This window comes from Moschus berezovskii, chromosome 23, assembly GCF_049115385.1.
Source record: "Moschus berezovskii isolate FMDL1 chromosome 23, NW_MosBer_1.0, whole genome shotgun sequence".
In the NCBI taxonomy this organism is placed as follows: Eukaryota; Metazoa; Chordata; class Mammalia; order Artiodactyla; family Moschidae; genus Moschus; species Moschus berezovskii.
Window position 1 is genome coordinate 24,152,438 of NC_142482.1, and position 23,701 is coordinate 24,176,138.

Genomic DNA, 23,701 nt, shown 5'->3' on the forward strand with positions numbered 1-23,701 from the left:
CAACCAGATATTTTAAAGTTCTCCCAGTTCAGTTCAGTCACTCAGTCGTGTCTGACTCTTTGGTACCCCATGGACTGCAGCACACCAGGCCTCTCTATCACCAACTCCCGGAGCTTGCTCAAACTCATGTCCATTAAGTTGGTGATGCCATCCAACCATCTCATCCTCTGTTGTCTCCTTCTCCTCCTGCCTTTAATCTTTCTCAGAATCAGGGTCTTTTCCAATGAGTCAGTTCTTCGCATCAGGTGGCCAAAGTATTGGAGTTTCAGCTCCAACATCAGTCCTTTCAATGAATATTCAGGACTGATTTCCTTTAGGATGGACTGGTTGGATCTCCTTGCAGTCCAAGGGACTCTCATAAGTCTTCAACACTACCGTTCAAAAGCATCAATTCTTCAGTGCTCAGCTTTCTTTATAGTCCACTCTCACATTCATACATGACTACTGGAAAGACCATAGCTGGAAGTTCTCCCAGGCTAGAGGCAGTTTACCAATCCAGTGGTGATTTTACTGCCTGATAACACAGCCAACATTCCATTTCTCTCAGGTTTTCAGGGGAAGAGATCTAGAAAGGTAACTGGGCCAAAGGACAATATCTCCTACAAAGGACAAAGGGTCTTATTACTCCTTTACTTAAATTCTACAAAAAGAAAAACAAACGATCACAGTTGTAGAGTAGGCCTCAGAAGCAATCTGTTCAAAAATTAACCAATGATGGGAATGTAAATAGGTGTGGCCACTGTGGAAAACAGTACAGCAGTGTCTCAAAAAACTAAAAACAGAACTACCACGTGACCCAGCAATTTCATTCCTGGGTGTATATATATATATATAACAAACCACTAATTAGAAAAGATACATGCACCGCAATGTTCATAGCAGCATTATTTACAATTGCGAAGATATGGAAGCAGCCTAAGTGTCCACCAACAGACGAATAGATAAAGAAGCTATGTGTATGTGCGTGTGTGTGTGTGTGTGTGTGTGTGTGTGTATACACATATACAATATACCTGGTCACAGAAAAGAAAGAAATATTGCCATTTGCAACAACACAGATAGTCTTGAGAATATTATGCTAAGTGAAATAAGTCAGACAAGGAAACACAAGTACTGTATGGTATCACTTACATGTGGAGTCTACAAAATACCACAAACTAATCAAAGGGAAAAAACCAGATTCAGATACAGAGAACTAGTCATGACAAGTGTGTGGAGAGGGGCAATATAGGGGTACTAAGAGGTACAAACCATCCTGCACAAGATAAGCTGCAAGGATATACTGTACAATGCTGGGAGTACAGCCAATAGCTTATAATTGCAAATGGAGTATAACCTTTAAAAATTGTCAATCACTATACTATACACCCATAACTTATGTAATATTGTACATCAACTATACTTCAGTTTAAAAACAGGAAAATAATGAAATAATGAACAAAAGTATGCTTCAGAAGTTTCTGTAACAAGAAAAAGAAGCAATTAGGAACTCTAGGAAAACAAAAAGCAGGCTATCATGAAGCTACTTATTTATCATTTATGGAATAATTCTGGGCACTTGTAATAAAATTTAATCTGTGATTTGAACACAGTACAACTCTTCCAAGAGCGACATAAGTTTAGTGACACAGAACAGCATTTCTTTTACTATAGAATGAATTACTAGGTCTATAGTGAACAATGTTTATATAATCATAATGTTACTGTGAGTTCTGAGTGGTTTTCCCTTTTCAGAATCAGTTTATAGCCAACACATGGAAGACTTAAATAAGTCAAAAACCAGAAAATGATACCATAAATCTCACAATTTCAATGAGGTGGGACAGTTAACTGATGGGGAGAGACAGAGGGAAACACAGTCATGGTAATTTCTTCACTAAATAGTAGGGAGTCAAGAAATACTATCTACAATTGATGGATCAAAAATAGAGGTTTAACTATTTTGTCTAATTTTAAAAGAAGTGACAGTAGTGGGGTTCTCACTTCCAATATTCATCGGAAGGACTGATGCTGAAGCTCCAATGCTTTGGGCACCTGATGCGAAGAGCTGACTCACTGGAGAAGACCCTGATGCTGGGAAAGACTGAGGGCAGGAGGAGAGGGGGACGACAGAGGGTCAGATGGCTGGATGGCATCACCGACTCGATGGACATGAGTTTGAGCAGACTCAGGGAGACAGTGAAGGACAGGGAAGCCTGGTGAGATGCAGGCCATGGGGCCACAAAAAGTCAGACATGACTTAGCGACTGAACAACAACAACAGAACAAAAAAGAAAAACATAACCAACAAAAAACGAGGCGTGGTTAAGTAAGCGACATTCATTTTTATACCAAGGAGCCAGTGAAGTGGCTAAACTAATAAGCAGAGACAAAAAAGCATTATTTATAATTCAGAAGTTATAAAGACTAAAAAAATAGTCAAAAGTAGCTACTGCTAAGGAACGAAACAAGATGGGAGGGTAGATATTTACTCCTCACTTATATCTTTTTGTATAGTTGAAAGTAACTTTCCACAGGCAGGTTTTACATTTGTAACAGAAAAATATAACCTGATGTTAGTATTTTACGGTCCTGACACAAATTTCAGTCCAGTTCAGTTGCTCAGTCGTGTCCGACTCTTTGCGACCCCATGAACCGCAGCACGCCAGGCCTCCCTGTCCATCACCAACTCCCAGAGTCCACCCAAACCCATGTCCATTGAGTCAGTGATGCCATCCAACCATCTCATCCTTTGTCGTCCCCTTCTCCTCCTGCCCTCAATCTTTCCCAGCATCAGGGTCTTTTCAAATGAGTCAGCTCTTCGCATCAGGTGGCCAAAGTATTGGAGTTTCAGCTTCAACATCAGTCCTTCCAATGAACACCCAAGACTGATCTCCTTTAGGATGGACTGGTTTGATCTCCTTGCAGTCCAAGGGACTCTCAAGAGTCTTCTCCAACACCACAGTTCAAAAGCATCAATTCTTCGATGCTCAGCTTTCTTTATAGTCCAACTCTCACATCCATACATGACCACTGGAAAAACCACAGCCTTGACCAGACGGACCTTTGTTGGCAAAGTAATGTCTCTGCTTTTTAATATGCTGACACAAATTTCGGGTTCAGCAATTTAGAAGACAATAGAGAAAAGGAATCAATGATTAAAAAATGGAATAAGGTTAAAAGGTACAGGAATAGGTTATATGAAAAAAGAATAAAAAGTAATATTATAAAATAAGCCAATACATTTGTGAAAACATGGATAAACCTTGAGGGCATTTGCTAAGCGAAATAACTTAGACAGGGACAGACAAATATTTTATGATCTCACTTCCATGTGAAATCTAAAAAAACAAACTTATAGAAACAGAACAGATTGATGGTTGCCAGTGACTGGGGGCTGAGGGGAATGGCTGAAGAGAGTTGAACAGTACAAATGTCCAGTTATAAGATAAGTTCTGGGGGTGTAATGCACAGCATGATGACTATAGTGAACACTGACTGCTGCATTGTATATTTCAAAGTCACTAACAGAGATCTTAAAAGTTCTCACCACAAGAAATGAAATTGTAACTAGGTGAGGTGATAGATGGTAATCTTACTCTGGTGACCGTTTCAGAACATATACATATACCAAATCATTGTGTTGTACACCCTAACCTTATACAGTGTTATATACCAATTACATCTCAAAAAGCTGGGAAAAACTCCACAGCAGTCAATATGAAAACAATTACTGGGATTTCCCTGGTGGTCCAGTAGTTAAGATTCCACACTCTCAGTGCAGGGGGCCCGGGTTCGATCCTTGGTCAGGGAACTAGATTCCACGTGCCACAACTAAAGATCCCACAGGCCTCAACAAAGACATGGAACACCCAAAACAAAAATGAAACAAAAAACCCACCAGAACTATCTATGATAGAAAATAAGCCTTTATCGTGAAAGTTCCAACTGTAGCAGAAAGGACACCAAAAAAAAAAAAAAAGGAAAGAAACTATCCTACCTCAGGAGCAGGAACTTACAAGGAGACATCAGAGAATCTCATTCCCTAGTCTTTTTCAGAGGACAGCAAAAATCTGTCCCCTGATTCCCTGACTAGGGAGAATGCTATCAAGAGGCAGGGCTATGATCTCTAAAGGTCCTATAGAATTTCATTTATGTTATTCACATACTTTATTTCACTAAAAAAACAAAAAAACACCTAGGCTATAATTTGTGAAGCTAACAGGATCCTCTCTTGGGGACTGCTCCAGAGTCCATTAGTTCAAAGGAAAGGCTCTCTTCTTTTATCATCTGCATATCTTCTACCATATCTCTCAGGGCCTTACTCAGACATGGAAGGCATGTCTATAAATATGAAATCATAACCTTTGGCTCCACTGATTCCTAGAGGGTTAACAGGCACTTGCCTTCTTGCTATTACTCTTGTTCTTCTAATATATTATTTATTTATTAGTCTTTAAAACACTTACTGCTATAGCATCTAAGTGCTAAAATACAAGATAAAAAAACATTAAAATTATTGAGCTCCACCAACTAATGGAAACAAAAAATTGAGAAGGAAAAATAGATGCTCATGACTTAATGGAAGACTACTGGGAGAAGATCAAATGAGTGAGTCAAGGAAAACCCATTTAAATAAATACAAAAATCATGACATGCACCTTGTCAGCAGTCAGTCAACCAGTTCTTGTTGAAAACCCAACTGTATAACATCGTCAAAGGGGGACATAAAAGTGATGAGGAATCCAATTTGTAGCACATAAAAAGACTGAAGAGATGGGGGACTGTAACCGGGGAGACGTGTAAAAGCTAAGGAAGCAGAGCGCCTGGTCTGTGAGCTGTATACCCAACAGCAATGACTCTGGAAAGATACACTGGTGGTGGTTCATGGGCCTTGAAGGCCTTCCTGGTGTACAAAAAGCATTCTGGGAGCTTGGAAATAAATGAATCACTTCAGTTCCCAGTTTTCATCATCTAGCTTGGTTTAGTAATGCTTTGGGTTCAAGGCGGCAACGTGATCCAGGTGAAAGAGACTTTCCTTTTCTCTTTTATAAAATCGGGACAATATCCCACACAACGTGATTTATATTCAGGACAAAATAAGGTAAAATACATGCACTTAAGAAATACTAGTTACTAAAAAACTGTGAGTTTTCTTATGTTATCATAGAGATGGCAACAAGATGTGTGCTCCTCTGAGAAGTGGCTGTCCAGCCAGGCGCTGACTCCTTTTTCCAGTCCTATTAGCATCTAGCGTGGCAACTGACTAGTGCTCCCTGATGAAATGGAAGTGGAAGTGATGTTCACCATACTCAGGCCAAGGCTTTCAGAGCCAGGGTTACTTTCTCTCTGCTCTTTCCCCATCTGCCAGCCAGATGATGCTGATGAGGCCTTCGGTGATGGCAGAACCACAAGAAGGAAGATACCTGGGTCCCTCAATCATCTGTGAAGTCACTTGACACCCAGGAACACTCCTGACTGAGAAGTACACTGCTGTGTTAAGCTGCTGACATACTGAAAGCACTATTTGTCACAGTAGCAAGTGTTACCCTAACCAATACACACGTTCTATATAATTAATATATAATAATGGTGAGGATCTCAGACACTGCAGCAAACAAGCCATCATTAATGCTATTATAAAATCTTGAAAAGATGTTCAGCATCATCAGCCATTCAGTTCAGTCCAGTTCAGTTCAGTTCAGTCGCTCAGTCGTTTCCGACTCTTTGTGACCCCATGAATCACAGCACGCCAGGCCTCCCTGTCCATCACCAACTCCCGGAGTTCACTCAAACTCATGTCCATTGAGTCGGTGATGCCATCCAGCCATCTCATTCTCTGTCGTCCCCGTCTCCTCCCACCCCCAATACCTCCCAGCATCAGACTCTTTTCCAGTGAGTCAACTCGTCGCATGAGGTGGCCAAAGTATTGGAGTTTCAGCTTTAGTATCAGTCCTTCCAATGAACACCCAGGATTGATCTCCTTTAGAATGGACTGGTTGGATCTCCTTGCAGTCCAAGGGACTCTCAAGAGTCTTCCCCAGCATCACAGTTCAAAAGCATCAATTCTTCGGCGATCAGCTTTCTTCACAGTCTAACTCTCACATCCATACATGACCACGGGAAAAACCATAGCCTTGACTAGACGGACCTTGGTTGGCAAAGGAATGTCTCTGCTTTTTAATATGCTGTCTAGGTTGGTCATAACTTTCCTTCCAAGGAGTAAGCGTCTTTTAATTTCCTGGCTGCAATCAGCATCTGTAGTGATTTTGGAGCCCAAAAAAATAAAGTCTGACACTGTTTCCCCATCTATTTCCCACGAAGTAATGGGACCAGATGCCATGATCTTCGTTTTCTGAATGTTGAGCTTTAAGCCAAACTTTTCACTCTCCTCTTTCACTTTCATCAAGAGGCCTTTGAATTCCTCTTCACTTTCCGCCATCAGCCATTAGGAAAATGCAAATCAAAACCTCAAGGAGATACCATCCCACTAGAATGACTATGAACAAAAAATAGACAATATCAAGCACTGGCAGGAACGTGGAAAAACTGAAACCTTGACACGCTGCTGGTAGGAATGCAAAATGGTGCAGCTGTTGTGGAAACGTTTGGCAGTTCTTCAAAATCTTAAACATAGAGTTACTGTAAGATCCAACAATTCTACTTGTAGGTATATTCATAAGACAGCTGAAAACATATGTTCACACAAAAACTTGTACAGGAATGTTCACAGCAGCAATATTCATAATAGCCAAAAAATAGAAACAATTCAAATGTTCACCAATTGATAAATGGATAAACAAAATGTGTTATTTATATATTTCCATGTTATGGAATACTATTCAGTCATAAAAAGGAATGAAGTACTAACACATACTATAACATGAGTGAAACCTGAAAACATTATACTAAGTGAGAGAAGCCTGGAACAAAAGTTCACATACTATGTGACTCCATTTATATGAAATGTCCAGAATATACAGATCCACAGTGACAGAAAAGTACTGGGGCTGTGGGAGGTGGAGGGAAACGGGGTGACTGCGAGTGGGTACGAGGTTTCTCTTTTGGGTGATGAAAGTGTTTTGGAACATTAGATACTCATAGTGATGATGGCACAACCCTGAACACACGGAAAACCACTGAATCGCATAATTTTAGGGTGAATTCTACGGTATGTGAATCCTCGCAATTAAAATAAAAAAGATATACCAGCTGCTGGCTTTATCTTGCGTCCCAGAGCACTGGTCTCCACACAGAAAGAAACTGAGTTCTATTCAGGTAATGAATGACTGGGAAAAGGGATGAGGGAACGTTCTAGGATGCTGCAAATATGCTAATCTCAATCTGAGTAGTAGTTACATTTACATGGTTCTAGGCTGGTCAGACGGAGAAGGCAATGGCAACCCATTCCAGTGCTCTTGCCTGGAGAATCCCAGGGATGGGGGAGCCTGGTGGGCTGCCGTCTATGGGGTTGCACAGAGTTGGACACAACTGAAGCGACTTAGCAGCAGCAGCAGCAGGCTGGTCAGAACTCAGAACCCTTCCGCCTGGCATCCCCCACAACCAGGTAAGGTCAGACAGAGCCCAGATGCCATATGCATGAATGTCTGTTTCCTAAGGAGACCTAAGGTACAAACTTTCCTTAGTTTAGGTAACAGTGTTACTAACATGGAGATGAGATAAATATTTAAAGGTAACCCTGAGAAAGACATGAGGGTGGGGAAGAGGTGAGAGTTCCAGAATCCTACTAAATTGTGTACAGCATCAGCAAAAATCTCTAAGGAAGAAAAAGGTCCCAAAGAGTTAGTGTGGGATGTGGGGGGAGGAACTGAGAGAGGATTGCATGTGGAAAGTATCTTTCTTGTCCCTGCTTAGATATGTGCCATTTTAAAAAGTCAAGTTCAAACCACAAAATAAGGACCACTTCTTTGGTCGTATAAATTTTCATACAAGTACTTAATAGTCAAAACTGAAGTAAAGGATCTTTAAAATGTTTTTACCTCCAAGCAAGAATATAATCTGATGATTCCAGATCTGACTTTTCATTGGAACTTTCTGAGTCTGGTGGAAAGACTGTCTTTTAAAGTAGCATATCTTCCTGAAAGAGTGGCACTTACTTGCAGGAGACTTTGGTTCTGTCGGCCACCATGGTCCACTGCTGCTGGTTGGTGGAAACCTCAACATAGTAGCTGTAGCTCCGGTCGTCACAGTCCCACAGCAATAACCTGAGCAGAGGGAAGACACAAGAAGGTGGTCAGCACTCTGCCTGGCTCTCTCCTTAGGCTGTAGGTGTGAGGGGATCCATGTCTTCTCTGTCCTTCTAATCGGTCTCTTCTGCCCACACACTTTCAGGACCAAGGAAAGAAAGTGAATCCCCAACAAAAGTATGATGAAAGGCAGAGTCAGTCTGCAGGGAGAGGCTTGTTTCTTTAGGGATTTATTTCACAAGGCACCCACTAGGCAGCCTCTGTCCCCCATGTGGCAAAGATCTTCACATGAGCTGATCAGGGAGACATCCCCAAATCCTCCTTCCTGCTTCTTTCAGCCCTCACCTCCAGTTGTCTGGGCTGAACAAAGGTAACATTCTTGAGAACACTGTTTATGGGGAAACCTGTGCTTTCTAATGGGTATTCTAAGCAGTACTTACTAGCATGTCCCAATGACCTTAATTATGTTTCAGATTCCTTCTCATTCCAGACTTCCTGCATAGCTTTGGTAAGATTACCAAAGATTGGGAGATACAGGCAAACATATGTTTATCAGGAAATCTTTGTTTCTTAAAGATTATGTTGGTCTTGTTCTTATACCCTTCTTGGCTCAGATAAGAACCAAAAGCATTGACTATGTGATTCCATTTACCAGAAGCTCAAAAGAAACAAGATATATCTACGATGACAAGAGTCAGAATGGTAGCTACCTCTTGGGGAAGGAATGACTGTGAAAGGGTGAAGGAGCCTTCTGCTGCTGCTGCTGCTAAGTCACATCAGTCGTGTCTGACTCTGTGCGACCCCATAGATGGCAGCCCACCAGAAGGAGCTGTCTAGGATACTGCAAATGGGGTAATTTTGATCTAGTGATAGTTACAATGGTATATACACACGCAAATATTCATATTCATCAAGCTATTTATAAAAATTTTGTGCAATATATGTGTGTTATTCCTCAGTTTAAAAAAACAGAATAAAAAAGAATCGAAATATTATAATATGGCATTAGAGTACAGTCCAGCATTTTGCTTCCGACAGTGCTGCTATGGTGAGAGATCATTGTTTTCTATTGTTTCAGTCCCAGAAGTCCTTCCCATACAAGATGCCAATCTTACTGTTTTACAGCTGGGCACGCACACCGGTCTCCTTCACTGGCTGGAACAGAGCGAGCTCCCTAAACTCAGCGTCTATGTCTCACTAGTTTTCCACACTCAGGACTTGGCATAGCGCCTCACACAGTGCCTGCACTCCACGAATATCTGCTGTGCAAATCACATTACTTGCAACAACTACAACACTGATCATTATCATTATAATGGTACATTTCCTTAATGCCTACTGTGTACCAGGCCCTATATTAAATGTTTTACATAACATTCAGTTCAGTTCAGTCGCTTAGTCGTGTCCGACTCTTTGCGACCCCATGAATCACAGCACGCCAGGCCTCCCTGTCCATCACCAACTCCCGGAGTTCACTCAAACTCATGTCCATCGAGTCGGTGATGCCATCCAGCCATCTCTTTCTCTGTCATCCCCGTCTCCTCCTGCCGCCAATCCCACCTAGCATCAGACTCTTTTCCAGTGAGTCAACTCGTTGCATGAGGTGGCCAAAGTATTGGAGTTTCAGCTTCAGCATCAGTCCTTCCAATGAACACCCAGGATTGATCTCCTTTAGAATGGACTGGTTGGATCTCCTTGCAGTCCAAAGGACTCTCAAGAGTCTTCTCCAACACCACACTTCAAAAGCATCAATTCTTCGGTGATCAGCTTTCTTCACAGTCCAACTCTCACATCCATACATGACCACTGGAAAAACTATAGCCTTAACTAGACGGACCTTGGTTGGCAAAGTAATGTCTCTGCTTTTTAATATGCTATCTAGGCTGGTCATAACTCCTTGCAAAAATCCTCTTAGCAAGCATTATTGTTCTCATCAAATGATACGTGGTGAAAGTGAGGCTTAAAGCTGATAGGGAATTTGTCTAAACTCAGTGACGGTTCCAACCTGGTGTCCTGACGAAAGCCCTCTTCTGTAATCTGTCAAATGTTTTCTTTACTCCTAGTTTATGGAGTGGGGCATAATTGACAACTTATAACCTATCACTCTACAAAACCAGTTTGTATTACTTTCTCTTAATCCTGCAATTACCATCAATGAAAATCCTTTGCACAAGTTCAGTGTCACCTTTAGTGTCACCTATAAAGCTATTACTGAAGATTAGAAATGCCACTGTGTCCCCCTTTCCTCTTACCCTTTGTTCCTTGCTTTCAGTTGTGATTTTGTTTGCTATCAATGATGAAATCCATATTATTGAATATGATAGAATTCATCTTTTAAGTAAACTGTTAAAAGATTTTGGAAAGCATAAACAGATGTGTAATACTGTAAATACTACCGATTCTCGAGGTCATCTGAGTTATTTAATCTCTCAAAGTACTCTGAATCAATCAGACTGGAATCTACCCTATTGTTTTTAGGGTCCAATAATTCTACTTGTAGATTAAACCAGCATGCTTGATAAGAAAGTGAATCATTTCTCTCATTAGTCATTTTCTCAAATATTACTCTAGTGTCTCAGTACTTTATGCAATTAGTCTGTTATTATAATTTATATTGAGTAACTTTTTAAAATGTACTTTTTGCTTCTATGTTTGTCTGCTCTCAAGATGAATACGAGCCTATTAGAAAAATGGTTGATCTCTCTCTTTAAAAAAAATTCTACTCCAAACATGTGGGCTCAGTTTATATAGCATATGTTCCATATATGTACTGGGTTGAAATCATTCATAACTCTTCCAGAGTAGATTAAAACCAGGGGGGAAAAAACCTTCAAAATAATTAACATTCACTTTATTTAACAGCCCTGGTCACAGGCTTTTTGAGAGATGTTGTTGAGGCTGTTTTCCCAATGGAATTTTGGTTATTTATGGAGAACTAGGCTTAACATAATCCATATCCTTCTGGATAATCATGAGTTAGTGTTTCTACCAGTATATCCAAATGAAAATAATCAGTCCCTCTGGGTTAGACTCTAACCAGATCTTGAAATATTTCACAGAAAAAGATTGCCCCAAGGATATAGGATACCGAGAAGATAAAAGGAAAACCAATTACAAGTAAGTTTCATAAATGGTTTAGTAGATTCTTAAAGTAATAGCAGATTAAAAGAATTTTAAAGTTGTGCATATCGTGTCTTACAGTAACTTATTCTATGAAAGTGAAAGTCATTCAGTTGTATCTGACTCTTTGTGAAACCATGGGACGATACAGTCCATGGAACTCTCCGGGCCAGAATATTGGAGAGGGTAGCCTTTCCCTTCTCCAGGGGATCTTCCCAATCCAGGGATTGAAACCAGGTCTCCCACACTGCAGGCAGATTCTTTACCAGCTGAGCCACAAGGAAAGCCCAAGAATACTGGAGTGGGTAGCCTTTCCCTTCTCCAGGGGACCTTCCTAACCCAGGGATCAAACCCAGGTGTCCTGCATTGCAGGTGGATTCTTTACCAGCTGAGCCACCAGCGAAGTCTTCCAATTTCTCTCAAGGTAACATGAAGATCACCCATAATTCCAGTAATTTTGTAAACACACTCATGGTAAAAATTGCTTCTTTGCTCGATGATTATGAGTATTTTTTTTTACTAATTTTTTTTGGGCATCATCAAATATTTTCCCTCATCTTATGTACTGATTTCATAGAATTTTACTGTATGGATGCCCCAGAATTTATCTAAATAGTTCCCTTATTATTGGACATTTAGGTAGTTGACAATATTGTACTGTTATGAAACCTCTGTGATGAACATTCTTAAGCTAGATCTATGATTATTGTCTTTGGAAGGTGCTATAAGTAAAACTCCTGCAACAGGGTTTATTAGACCTTGACATGTATTATGAAATAGCTGGATACCTGTCCTCATGCCCCCAATGACAGACTGTACCAATTTATACTCATATTACCAGCAGTGTATAAAAATGCTTGCTTCTGTACATCATCACCAATATTGTGTATTATCTTTTAAAATACTGCCAATTTGATAGATGAAATATATTTCATTACTTTAATTTGCAGCTTTTTACTTGTCATCGAACTTGAACATTTTTACCCATTTTCTACTTATATTTATTCATTTGTTAATGACTTACAAGATGCCCTTTATATTTAAAGGATATTAATCCAGTGCCTATCACAGTTTGCATGCTGAAGATATTAATTTTTATTAGCCTACTCTATCTTTACCTCAATAATTTCTCCTGGCCTAAATTCTTTTTTCTGAACAGCAGCCAAGTGCACATAGTGGTTGAGACATCTCCTCACTAGTCCTCTATTAAGAGTCCCTGGAGGCTGAAAATGTGGGGTCAGGGTGACTCCTGAGTGGAAAAGGGACATTGATGGATCTCAGGTTGTATTCACCTACACTTAGGAGTTTTAAAGAGAGATTCTTCTTTTTTTTAACTGAATGAAAAGAGTCTTTAAATTCTATGGGTCTATCTGCTCAGTCGCCTCCAACTCTTTGTGACCCATGGACTGGAGCCCACCAGGCGCCTCTGTCCATGGAATTTTCCAGGCAAGAATACTGGAGTGGGTTGCATTTCCTCCTCCAGGGTATCTTCTCAATCCAGGGATCAAATCCGTGTCTCCTGCATTGGCAGGCAGATTCTTTACCATTGAGCCACCTGGAAAGCCCCTTAAATTCTATAGTGCTCTACAATTTTCAAAAATTTCACACACACAATTTTATATAATCCCAAAACAACCCTTTTAAAAATCCTCTCCCCCTACACTGTCCCTCCCTCTCCCCATTCTTCCACTGGCAGCCACTAGTTTGTTCTCTATATAAGAGGTATTTATTTTATGTGCCCAGATGCATATTTGCTTAGAAGGTAGGCTTAGCCAGGAATGGAAACCCCTCTGCTTATTCAACTAAGGGAGGGGGAAAAAAAAAAGCAAGCACAGCTTAAGGACATAAAGGAAAAATTGGCTCCATCTCTTTTTTTTTTCCCCATGGAGAGAAATTTTAGTTCTAATAAGGCACAACGGTAAAGCCCACCAACTCCCTTCACTTCGTTCCCTGCCAGCAAAGTCTGTTCCTGTATCTTTGCACCTGCAACAACACAGCAATATTTCCGACTTGTAATCTGCCAGAAAAGGTCTGCCAGGTGAGCTGGGCCAGGACAGACACACTCCCTCTGACTCTAATTGAGAGCAGCTCCTTAAACATACCCCTGACATCTGCACGCCCCCGCCCACACATCAGAAGCCATTTTCAAAAGGAGCTGCATAAAGGCAGCTGCTGGCAAAGATCTATCGATGCAGATCGAGTTTGTGTTTAAGCTGTGGCCACAAACCCCTCCACCTAATGAGCACAGCTTGAAATGCCTGGTGATATTAAATGCTGTCTCCTCCATCTTCCTTATCCTCATTGTGGAATTTCCCTGAAAAGCAGTGAAGTGCTGGGCTTTTTAAAAAAATTGATTAGCAGATGTGATTTCCCTTACATCTTCCATAAATGCTCTGGCTGGCTGCATACCATTGATTACTCAGGGTCAGTTTACAGCAACTAATTGCCCTCCTTGCTAGTGTTTTGATACGAAATTCAATAGCGAATGTTTTCAAAACTCTTGTCTTTGTGGCTTGAGTCAGAAGTGACTTGAGGCAAACCCAGTGGACTGAGTTTTCGCCTCTTTAAAATAATTGCTCTCTCATCAGTCTGTGAAGAAAGTTTCCAAATTATAGCATTCTAATTGGAAAGTCTGCATTATGCATGCGATGACAAACTATGTTGTGCTGAGCGGCACTTTTTTCATCCCTTTCTTAAGGGATTAATTCCGCGCCAGACTGTGAACAATGGCTGAGGTTTAACAGTGGAGATCAACAGCTTCTCCACTGAATCTGTCTTTTGGATCAGCAGCAAGTATCTGTTTTGCCTCCTTCTAACTGTTCGTCATTCGTGCGAGACTCCACTGGAGGGCCAGGGGTCAAGACAGTTGCTCTTGCCGAGTTTTCCCGTTTGGGTGAAAACAGACAACTGAGGAAAGATCAACTGCCATGATATTAGCCATGTAACAATAACTTATCATCAGATCCATTTCCAATCTCTCAGACAAAATGAAAGGTACTTCTGACCTCAAAAATTCGTTCAGACTATTCTTTGTTAAAGATCTTCAGAAATTAAGTTCTTCAGAAATAACGGCCTTCCATTAACAATTCAACAAATATTTACTGAGTATTGACTAAGTGACACTAGGCAAGTCACTTAACTTGTACTTCAGTTTCATCCCTTGTAAAATGAAAGGTCTACATCTGATGGTTTCTAAGGGCTCTTCCAGTTCTAACATTCTGTAATTTTTTGCGACAGTCTATGCTACCATCTATGGGGTCGCACAGAGTCGGACACGACTGAAGTGACTTAGCAGCAGCAGCATGCAGAACAGGGTTTGGGTTTTTTTTTTTTTTTTTGTCTTTTGTTTTGGCGTACCTACCCATTACATAGTAACTCTTCTTTTTTTTAAAAAAACTTATTTATTTATTGGCCATGCTGTGTGGCATGCATGATCTTAGTTCCCCAACCAAGGACTGAACCTGTCCCCATTGTAATGGAAGTGAGGAGTCTTGAACAATGGACAGCCAGGGAAGTCCCAGTAACTCCCCTCTTTGAAAACGGATTCTGGCCCAACCTTAAGGTATATGTAGTGGGTTCCTGAGCTCTGTAGACACAGCTGTGTTACAGGAAGGCATATGACCCTTGCTGAGCCGATCAGATTTCATATAAAAAATTTACAATTATGTAAGATTTTACCATAATTGGTTCTGTTCATTTAAAATTATGATAAAAATGCAGATATTCTGGAGGGACCCTCTTTCATTAGAAGCTCAAAAAAGTAAAGAAAGTCATCTGCAGTGAGAAGCAAACAAGACAGATGGTATGGCCCAGGAAGAATTGTCTGGCCTCCTTTCAGGATGACCAACATCTGATTTTAGTCCCCAGTGCCCCAGTGGGGGCCACTGGAGTTTCTGCCCTAGTGTTCCATGAGAAATTTCCCAATCACTTTAATAAACTCACCATTTAAGGCTTAAGTCATCTTCATCTGGTTTCTGTAGCTTGGAAACAAAAGGGCCTAAGATAAGCTCCAAATAGAGCACACGAGGCAGAAACGAACAGACATTCTGATGATGAGGATGACAATGACAACGTGATGGCTATGAGACCAGAGAGACGATGAGGTGAAGAACTGGGATGGTGAGGAGGCTCACTCTCCACAGCAACCTTTTCATTGAATCGTGAAAGCAGAGCCTCTGTTGAAGCCAAGAGTGGGAGGACTGCACTGTGGGTGAAATGGCAGGACGGGCTTTAGAATAGGCTCCATGAGGCCTGCTGAGCTGCAGGGAGCGGCCCTGGCCCTACAAAGACGGAGCAGTCAGTGTGGTTATAACTCTCTCCATCAGCGGTACTGAGAAGGCAGGAGGGGAGGAAGCAGGGGTGTCAGGGACGAGGAAGAGACAGTGCAGGATCCGGGCAGTGAAGTGCAGTATGAGTGTTTGCCACTTGAAGCTGCTGAGGAGTTACCGGGGCTCAGAGCGGGCTGACCACCTGCCAGAATAGAGGGAGGGGGATGGGAGCTCATGAAGGGCTTCCGTGGTGGCTCAGACAGCAAAGAATCGCCTGCAGTGCAGGAGACCCGGGTTCGATCATGAAGCAGAAGAGAAGATGTGATGGACACAAAGGTGAGGGAGGAGTTCTGGTCACAAGAGGTGTGGTGGAGTTCTGGTCACAAGAGGCAATTTCATTCAGTGCTTTCTCTCACTCTTCTGAATGAGGAGCAGAAAGACAAACATCATGTTAGAGGCTCTGTTCTAAGCTCTGCTACTTAGAGGCAGGAGGGAGCCTGTCAGAGTGCCAGAAGGAGTGAGTACAGCTTCAGAGGAACAACTTTACCAGTGAGAAACTGGGATTTTCACCAAGATGAGAGGGCTCCTATTGCCAGCTGTGAGAAAGTTCAATTGTGCAGCTTCTTCCTCAGGTGAGGAGCAAGGTCAAGCTGAGAAGAGCTGCCGGTCGGCTGCAGGGCCAAGATGAGATTCCCAGCAGGAGCCTGGAGCCAAGAGCCAGCACCCTACCAAAGCATGTGGAGCAGACCAGGTAGCTGTCCTGAAGATCCAGACATGGAAACTCCCAGGGAGGAACCACCATGGGTCCCCACTTCTACGTGGGCCACCACCTCGCAGGGCCAAGGGGGCACGAGAAGAAGAAAACGCAGACTTCTTGCCAGATGGAAGGGGAACTTGGGAAATACCCTAGTCAGAGGACATTAGAGTGTGCACGTACTGTCTGACATTGTTTAATCTCTCATACCTCTTAAGAGGGTGACTTCTCTAAGAGAGAAAGAAATAATGACACTGGTTCATAATCTAATCTTGCAGTTGGTGTGGGAAAAGGTAAGCATAAGCCCTTGGCTATCTGGCATGGCAGCTTCTGTGTTTAGTCACTGAAGCTCCAGGGTGAGGAAAGGTGAGGAGACACACATATACTCGGGCTTCACCATGAAAATTAGTTCAATGAGAAAGGGGGGAATAAAAGGAGGGGCCTTCCTCTCATTAAATGCTATATCCTCTTCAGTATAACCCAGGGAAGTGATCTGAAATGCAGAATACACCTGCAGGATACAGCTAGACGGAAAGCTGGATGGGACACAACTTTGAGACAATGCAAAACTACCAACTGTTAACAGCTAATTTAGACCATCATTTCACTCCTTGGAAGGATTAAGTTTTTAATTTCAAGTTTTAGGTGATGACATAAAAGGTAACAGCAAACTACCAAACAGTATGGCTGCAGCTGCAACATTTAATAAATACTGAGTGTGGAACGAATGGTGAACAGCTAATCATAATCTCACCTCACATTCACACAGACCTCAACGGCTTCAAAATCTTTTTGCATATATTATCACATTTTGGAAAAAAAAACAATTTGTAATCAGCACATTTCCTGCTTTCAATGCAAATCTATTTTTCTAACTTACTTGGTTAATTTTTTTAACATAGGCTAAATACTGCCCAAGCAATCTTTTACAGATTATTCAATCACTTGGCAAACCCTTTATTAATAAGTAAGTTTTAGCCAAGGCTTAGATTTCATCCTACACAGTCCAATTTGATGAAAATTCTTTCATTGTATGCTTTCGATGTGGATATATGAGAAAATTTTTTCCAGGCCAAACAGCCCTAGAGAAGAAAAGCTGTTTTCTTCTATTTTCCAAGGTGACTCTATTCAATATAGCCCCCTTTCTTAAGCAAGATGCTGGCATCAAAAATAGTGGGAACCATTTCAAATGGTTTTGTTATATTTTAAAAGGTGAAGTCTCATTATGTTGCAGACCTTTTCAAGCAGTGACATGCTAAGCAGATAAGCGGCCTTTACAGATCCTTCCCTATGTTTAAATTTGGCATCATCAATTCCCCTCTCTGCAGCAAGGCCAGCTGCCTTGATCGCAGCAGCATCCTCATCATGATGTGTAGACAGTCAGTGAGACTGGCCCGATCTGGCTCACAAGCAGGATCCAAAAAGGACGTGGGAGAGGTAGAAATGGAGAGGCCCTGTCCTGACCACAGGACTTAGCTTCCTAGGGATCGAACTCAGCTCCATTTCAGCTCCATTTGCCATGAGGGGCTGTTGGGATTTCAAGACAAGAATCAGTTTCTTCCCTTAATAGCTGAAGGCAGTATGCACTTGTGTGAGCTTTTCTTTCCCTACCCGCACTTTTATGAAATTATTAGGAGGGTGAGAAAGGACAGGCATCTTAAATTAGAGCTCCAAGTGAAGAGGAACTAAAAAGCCTCTTGGTGAAAGTGAAAGAGGAGAGTGAAAAGGTTGGCTTGAAGCTCAACATTCAGAAAACAAAGATCATGGCATCTGGTCCCATCACTTCATGGGAAATAGATGGGGAAACAGTGGAAACAGTGTCAGACTTTATTTTTTTGGGCTCCAAAATCACTGTGGACGCTGACTGCAGCCATGAAATTATAAGACCCTTACCCCTTGGAAGGAAAGTTATGACCAACCTAGATAGTATAATAAAAAGCAGAGACATTTCTTTGCCAACAAAGGTCCGTCTAGTCAAGGCTATGGTTTTTCCCGTGGTCATGTATGGGTGTGAGAGTTGGACTGTGAAGAAAGCCGACCGCCGAAGAATTGATGCTTTTGAACTGTGATGCTGGAGAAGACTCTTGAGAGTCCCTTGGACTGCAAGGAGATCCAACCAGTCCATTCTAAAGGAGATCGATCCTGGGTGTTCATTGGAAGGACTGATGCTAAAGCTGAAACTCCAATACTTTGGCCACCTCATGCGACGAGTTGACTCACTGGAAAAGAGTCTGATGCTGGGAGGGATTGGGGGCGGGAGGAGAAGGGGACAACAGAGCATGAGATGGCTGGATGGCATCACTGACTCGATGGAAATGAGTTTGAGTGAACTCCGGGAGTTGGTGATGGACAGGGAGGCCTGGCGTGCTGTGATTCATGGGGTCGAAAAGAGTCGGACAAGACTGAGCGACTGAACTGAACTGAAGCTCACTAATCTACCAGTTGAGTTGTAGGGGATTTTCCTTCTTGGATCTTTACTTACATTTCTGACACCAGTTGAATCAAGTGGCCCCAGTGTGGTAGGAAAGGAAAGTCACTGAGTTCCAGGTGCCCTACGTACCACCACCCAATCCCCACCCCACACTCCCTTCAGCTTTCAGGACCAAGTCCAGTCAGGAGGAACTGCCCTGACTGTGCTTCTAGAGCCAGGGCCTCGCATGGTACATGGTTCCCAGCACAGCGCCTTACACATCGTCGGCTCCACTGAGTTGAACTGAAGGAGGACACGGGGACAGGACAGGATGATGGAAAGGAGACTGAACTGCAGATAAATCTCTTTTCTCACAGGATGAGTTACCAGCACAACATCTTTCAAGGATGTGTAGCCTGAGTTACATTTCAGTCCATACATACCCCAGCCAGTCTTCCATCCCCACACCATTTTGGAGAGTCTCAGTTGAAAGGTCATTTATGAAAGGTATCAACTCTGACTACAACTTCATCTTTTGAGCTCTCTCTCCTGCCCCTCCTCTGACCACATGTTAATATGTGCCCACATGCGCACAGCCTACGAAGCACCAAGAAACAGAGCCAAAGAGAAATTTAATAAGCTCCACAGCTCCTTTTCAGTCCCTTGGGTCAGGTGTTCATAGGAATTCCTGTCTGTGGCGAACTCACAGTCTAGCTACAGGCAGATCTTTGTATTCTTTCAACCTGGTGATAAAGGGAGAGAATGGAAGGGCAAAACAAGGTGGGAAGGCTCAACTCTGAATATTACAGGCGAGAGAATATTCCAGCAGGGGTGAACTACAAGGCAGAACTCTTCCCATCCAGTCATGTAATCTCTACATTTGTTCTCACCAAATCTCTTCTCTGGGCACTCTGAACACTGCCAGCACTGTCTTCCCACACTGGCTCTCTTTCTTATTAGCCTGACCTTTTCACCGAAATCAGATCTGGGTTTCAATCTTTGCCCCAGCTTTGAGCCCTCTTCTCTTTCCCACAGGGCACCATCTGCAGAGTCCTGAGCTCTTGCTGAAAATGATTTTAAAACACTTGTGTGTCCAATCCTTCTGCAGAAGCACCTGCACAGGGCCTGACTCGCTCCACCGTCACATCCTCTCTCTGCTAAGTGGCTGCTTTCCTTCTGTCACTTCCCCAAATTTCCTATTTGTTTTCATATTTACTCCTACACAATGAAGTGCTTGCCTGTGCTCTCCCTCATATTTACTCTATCTAAATTTCCTCCATTTAGGTCTCACCTCTAATGAACTTCCATCACAAAATTCTTCTGCAATGGCTTTAACATGACAACAGCCTTCTAAAACAGAAAAATAAAACTATAAAAAGTTGCAAGTACTATAAAATTTAAACACTTAGAGTAAGCAGATTATTCTATTTGAAGTCTGAGGTATCTTACAAATCATAATCATCTTTGGGGTACATGACATACCATTAAAATAAAGACAACATTAATGAGAATAATGACAACTTCTCCACAAATATGTAAGAGTGAGAATCCTAACAATGATAAGTACTTACAAACAAAAGATAATCAATCAGTTTAATAAGCAACTGTGTGATAAATCTTTTGAAGAATGGCGAAAAGCAAGAAGAAAGGTGAGATTTTATGTAATCTTTCATAACAGCTAGAGGGGAAAAATGGCTAATTATGTTTTTCAATGGAATTCTTTTGATCACTGGCCACTCAGTACAGTTTTCTTGATCCAGGTCTTCAAAGCTGAGATCATAAGTTTTAATTCAAATGCTTTCAACTTAACATTAATAACTCTAACTTTTCTAACTGCTAAACAGCCATAATTATATTAAACTAGTGTGGGTGTCGGGACCAAAGGCTAAACAGGCAGTTGTCATTTTCTTTTCTGGAATCACCTCTGCTGTTTCCCCAGAGTGGGGAGCCCCGGGTGAAGGCTCCAATGGGGAGGGATGTGAGGGTGCAGTTTCTGTCTCATAAACACTCACCGGAACTGCAGTGTGGCTTCCCCCTCCCTCCCATGTTTGGCTGAAGGATCATCAGACAAGAGAAAAACACTCCCTCTTTGGAATGTATTCTGCAGGAGTTGCCTTTTTAGAAATAACCCTCCCAGGTGCTGACATGAATATTCACCAGAGTATGCTGGGTACAGGGGCCAGCCTCCATGCCATGTACGCTAATCCTTCAAAACGTATTCCAGGCAAGCTACCAGGGTAAACTCCTGTACAGAAATCGGTGATGGATATTGGATGGCTGAAAGGAGAAAATCTGGGTGAAGGAGGCAGAGATGAATAAATTACTCACATCTGTCTAAGGCCCTCTGCAGCTAGACTTGTCACTTGGTCTCAAGCACAGCATGAGGCTTCATTAGAATACTATACTCTATGAATTAAACTGTTTCTTTTGTTCATCTGGCTTATCCTTCCTCATTAAGAAAAACAAACATGTACCTCCCCTGTGCCCCAAAGCCCTTTCTATTGGACCCCTTGTTACTTTCTTTCTGTTTGGCTGATAGGGTACACCAGGTACCCTGAGAACACAGGTCTGGTACCACACAGGCACCAATGCAGTCATACAAGCATGCGTACACACCCCTGCGCACACACACAGCACCCCACTCTGCCTCATTGCCCTGACACATTCAGAAAGATATAGGCAGAAAAGATTAAGAACCTCACAAACCAGGGAAGGAAGGAATTGTGCCCACGGTGGTGAGATCACAGGCTTCTCAGGACCCTCCTCAGGACTCTGGCACTGAGTCCCCAGGAGTTAACACTACGGTTTATGCTGAGGGCAGAAGGAACCTGGCTAAGGCAGCCTGTCAGAGTCACACATGAAACTGTTACAACTAACACTCTTCAGACAATGTTTAATTGTCGGGGGCTGGGAGACATCCCTGGGGGTAACTTCGAAGGAGCTAGCGCTGGAACTGTTGTAGCTGTAAGCACAGTTCAAACCCTAATAGTTTAGGGCATCCAAGAGGCTGGGGGATCCTGTCAGGTCAGAGACAGAAGGAATATGAGTAAGGAGGAAGGAAACCGTACCTTCTGCGACATTCCGGTTCAAGTTATCCCTCAGCCTATCACTCGCTCTCCTTCAGCCTCTGATGGACACGAGGACGCTCCGAGGCAAAAGGTAGCAGTGGCACAGCAGACAGGACCAGAGTCCAAACTCTGCATCTATCTCGAAACCTTATCTTCTCAGATTTACAAGCTGTTAAATGAGATGTGAGGTAGGGGAAGAGAGGGAGACAGAGTCTAATTTGGATGATCTGTGGTTCCTAAAGTAACACAATGATAAATCCTTCGGTACTTCTTATAAAGCATCCATAACAAAAAGGTGTATATAAAATGTAAACCAGTATTTTTTAAAATATGCTTTAGTAGCAGAACCCCTTTTAGAAATGTCTAAGAAGAACCTCAATATTCATAACAAGTAAAAGCAGAACCACTCTACCAAGGTCAGCGGTGGGGCCTCCTCTGCCAGACTTCCTCCTGTGGTCGCCAAAACTCAGCCCCAGTAAAACACAGTAGGAAAAAATCATTGGGTCATGGTGTATACTGTGACCCCAAACTAAATGCTGATATTAATGCTCATATCTTTAAATAACAGCCTTATATTAATAACTATTACTATTCACACTTTTTGAAACCATGAAGGGCAAATGGCTTCCCTAATTCTTCACTTTTACCTGTATGGACTAGAGCTGTTAGTGAGAACGGAGCTGAATAGATAAGAGCACTGGTAAACTATGGCCTGTGGCTGCCTCTTTTTGTAAATAAAGTTTTATTGGAACACAGCATGCCTTCTCACCAGAGTGGAGAGGCTGTGACAGAGACTATAGTACACAAAGTCTAAAATTACTATCTGGTGCCTTATGAAAAATAGTTTGCTAGTACCAGGAATAGAAAACTAAAGCTCTTCATATGGAGCAATAGAGTTATGACACCAAAGCAAGAAATAAAGGTATAGCTTAAGGCTGAGCTTAGTCCAGAAACATCTAAAATCCCTTTCTTCTGTTGAAAGTATTCAGTAGATTTTCATGTAGCAAATTCTACACAGAGCTGTTAGATTCTGCTTAGTCCTAATCCCACCACTATTACTCTGACAACTGTACAGACAATTCTTGGCTTGTTTTTCACCCCAAATTTCTGGTATTTCTGCTAAGAGTAAAGGAAGGAAAGAAGGAAAGGAAGGAATAAAGGAAGGAGGGAGGGAGATTCCAACTAAAAATGAAAACCTGAAAACCATTCCCAAATCTCTCTGTTCCCTGAACTGATGAAGGGCCTAGGCACTACATTCTCAAACTGAAGATATGTGCAAGCACAACAGACACTTGACCAAGACCCTCCAGATTTCTATGAAACAGAACGGAGGCAGCAGAGTAGGGTGAAGAAGTTAAAGAGACATTTAAAGTCAACAGTTCGGTTCAGTCGCTCAGTTGTGTCTGACTCTTTGCCACCCCATGGACTGCAGCACGCCAGGCCTCCCTGTCCATCACCAACTCCCAGAGCTTACTCAAACTTATGTCCATGGAGTTGGTGATACAATCCAATCATCTCATCCTCTGTCGTCCCCTTCTCCTCCCTCCTTCAACCTTTCCCAGTATCAGGGTCTTTTCCAATGAGTCAGTTCTTCACATCAGGTGGCCAAAGTATTGGAATTTCAGCTTCAGCATCAGTCCTTCCAATAAACACCCAGGACTGACTTCCTTTAGGATGGACTGGTTGGATCTCCTTGCAGTCCAAGGGACTTTCAAGAGTCTTCTCCAACACCACAGTTCAAAAGCATCAATTCTTCGGCACTCAGCTTTCTTTATAGTCCAACTCTCACATCCATACATGAACCGCTGGAAAAGCCATAGCTTTGACTAGACAGACCTTTGTTGGCAAGGTGATGTCTTTGCTTTTTAATATGCGGTCTATGTTGGTCAGCGCTT

General features: G+C 42.2%; 1 protein-coding gene across 4 annotated transcripts in view; it reads right to left on the reverse strand.

The window, feature by feature from the left end:
* Positions 1-23,701, reverse strand: part of BTBD9 (BTB domain containing 9) — a 437,363-nt gene that overhangs the window by 76,761 nt on the left and 336,901 nt on the right. For all 4 annotated transcript variants that reach the window (XM_088831208.1, XM_055407251.2, XM_055407252.2 and 1 more), the window contains exon 9: positions 8,097-8,204. In XM_088831208.1, the coding sequence (XP_088687334.1) occupies positions 8,097-8,204 (108 nt within the window). The remainder of the gene's footprint in view (positions 1-8,096; positions 8,205-23,701) is intronic.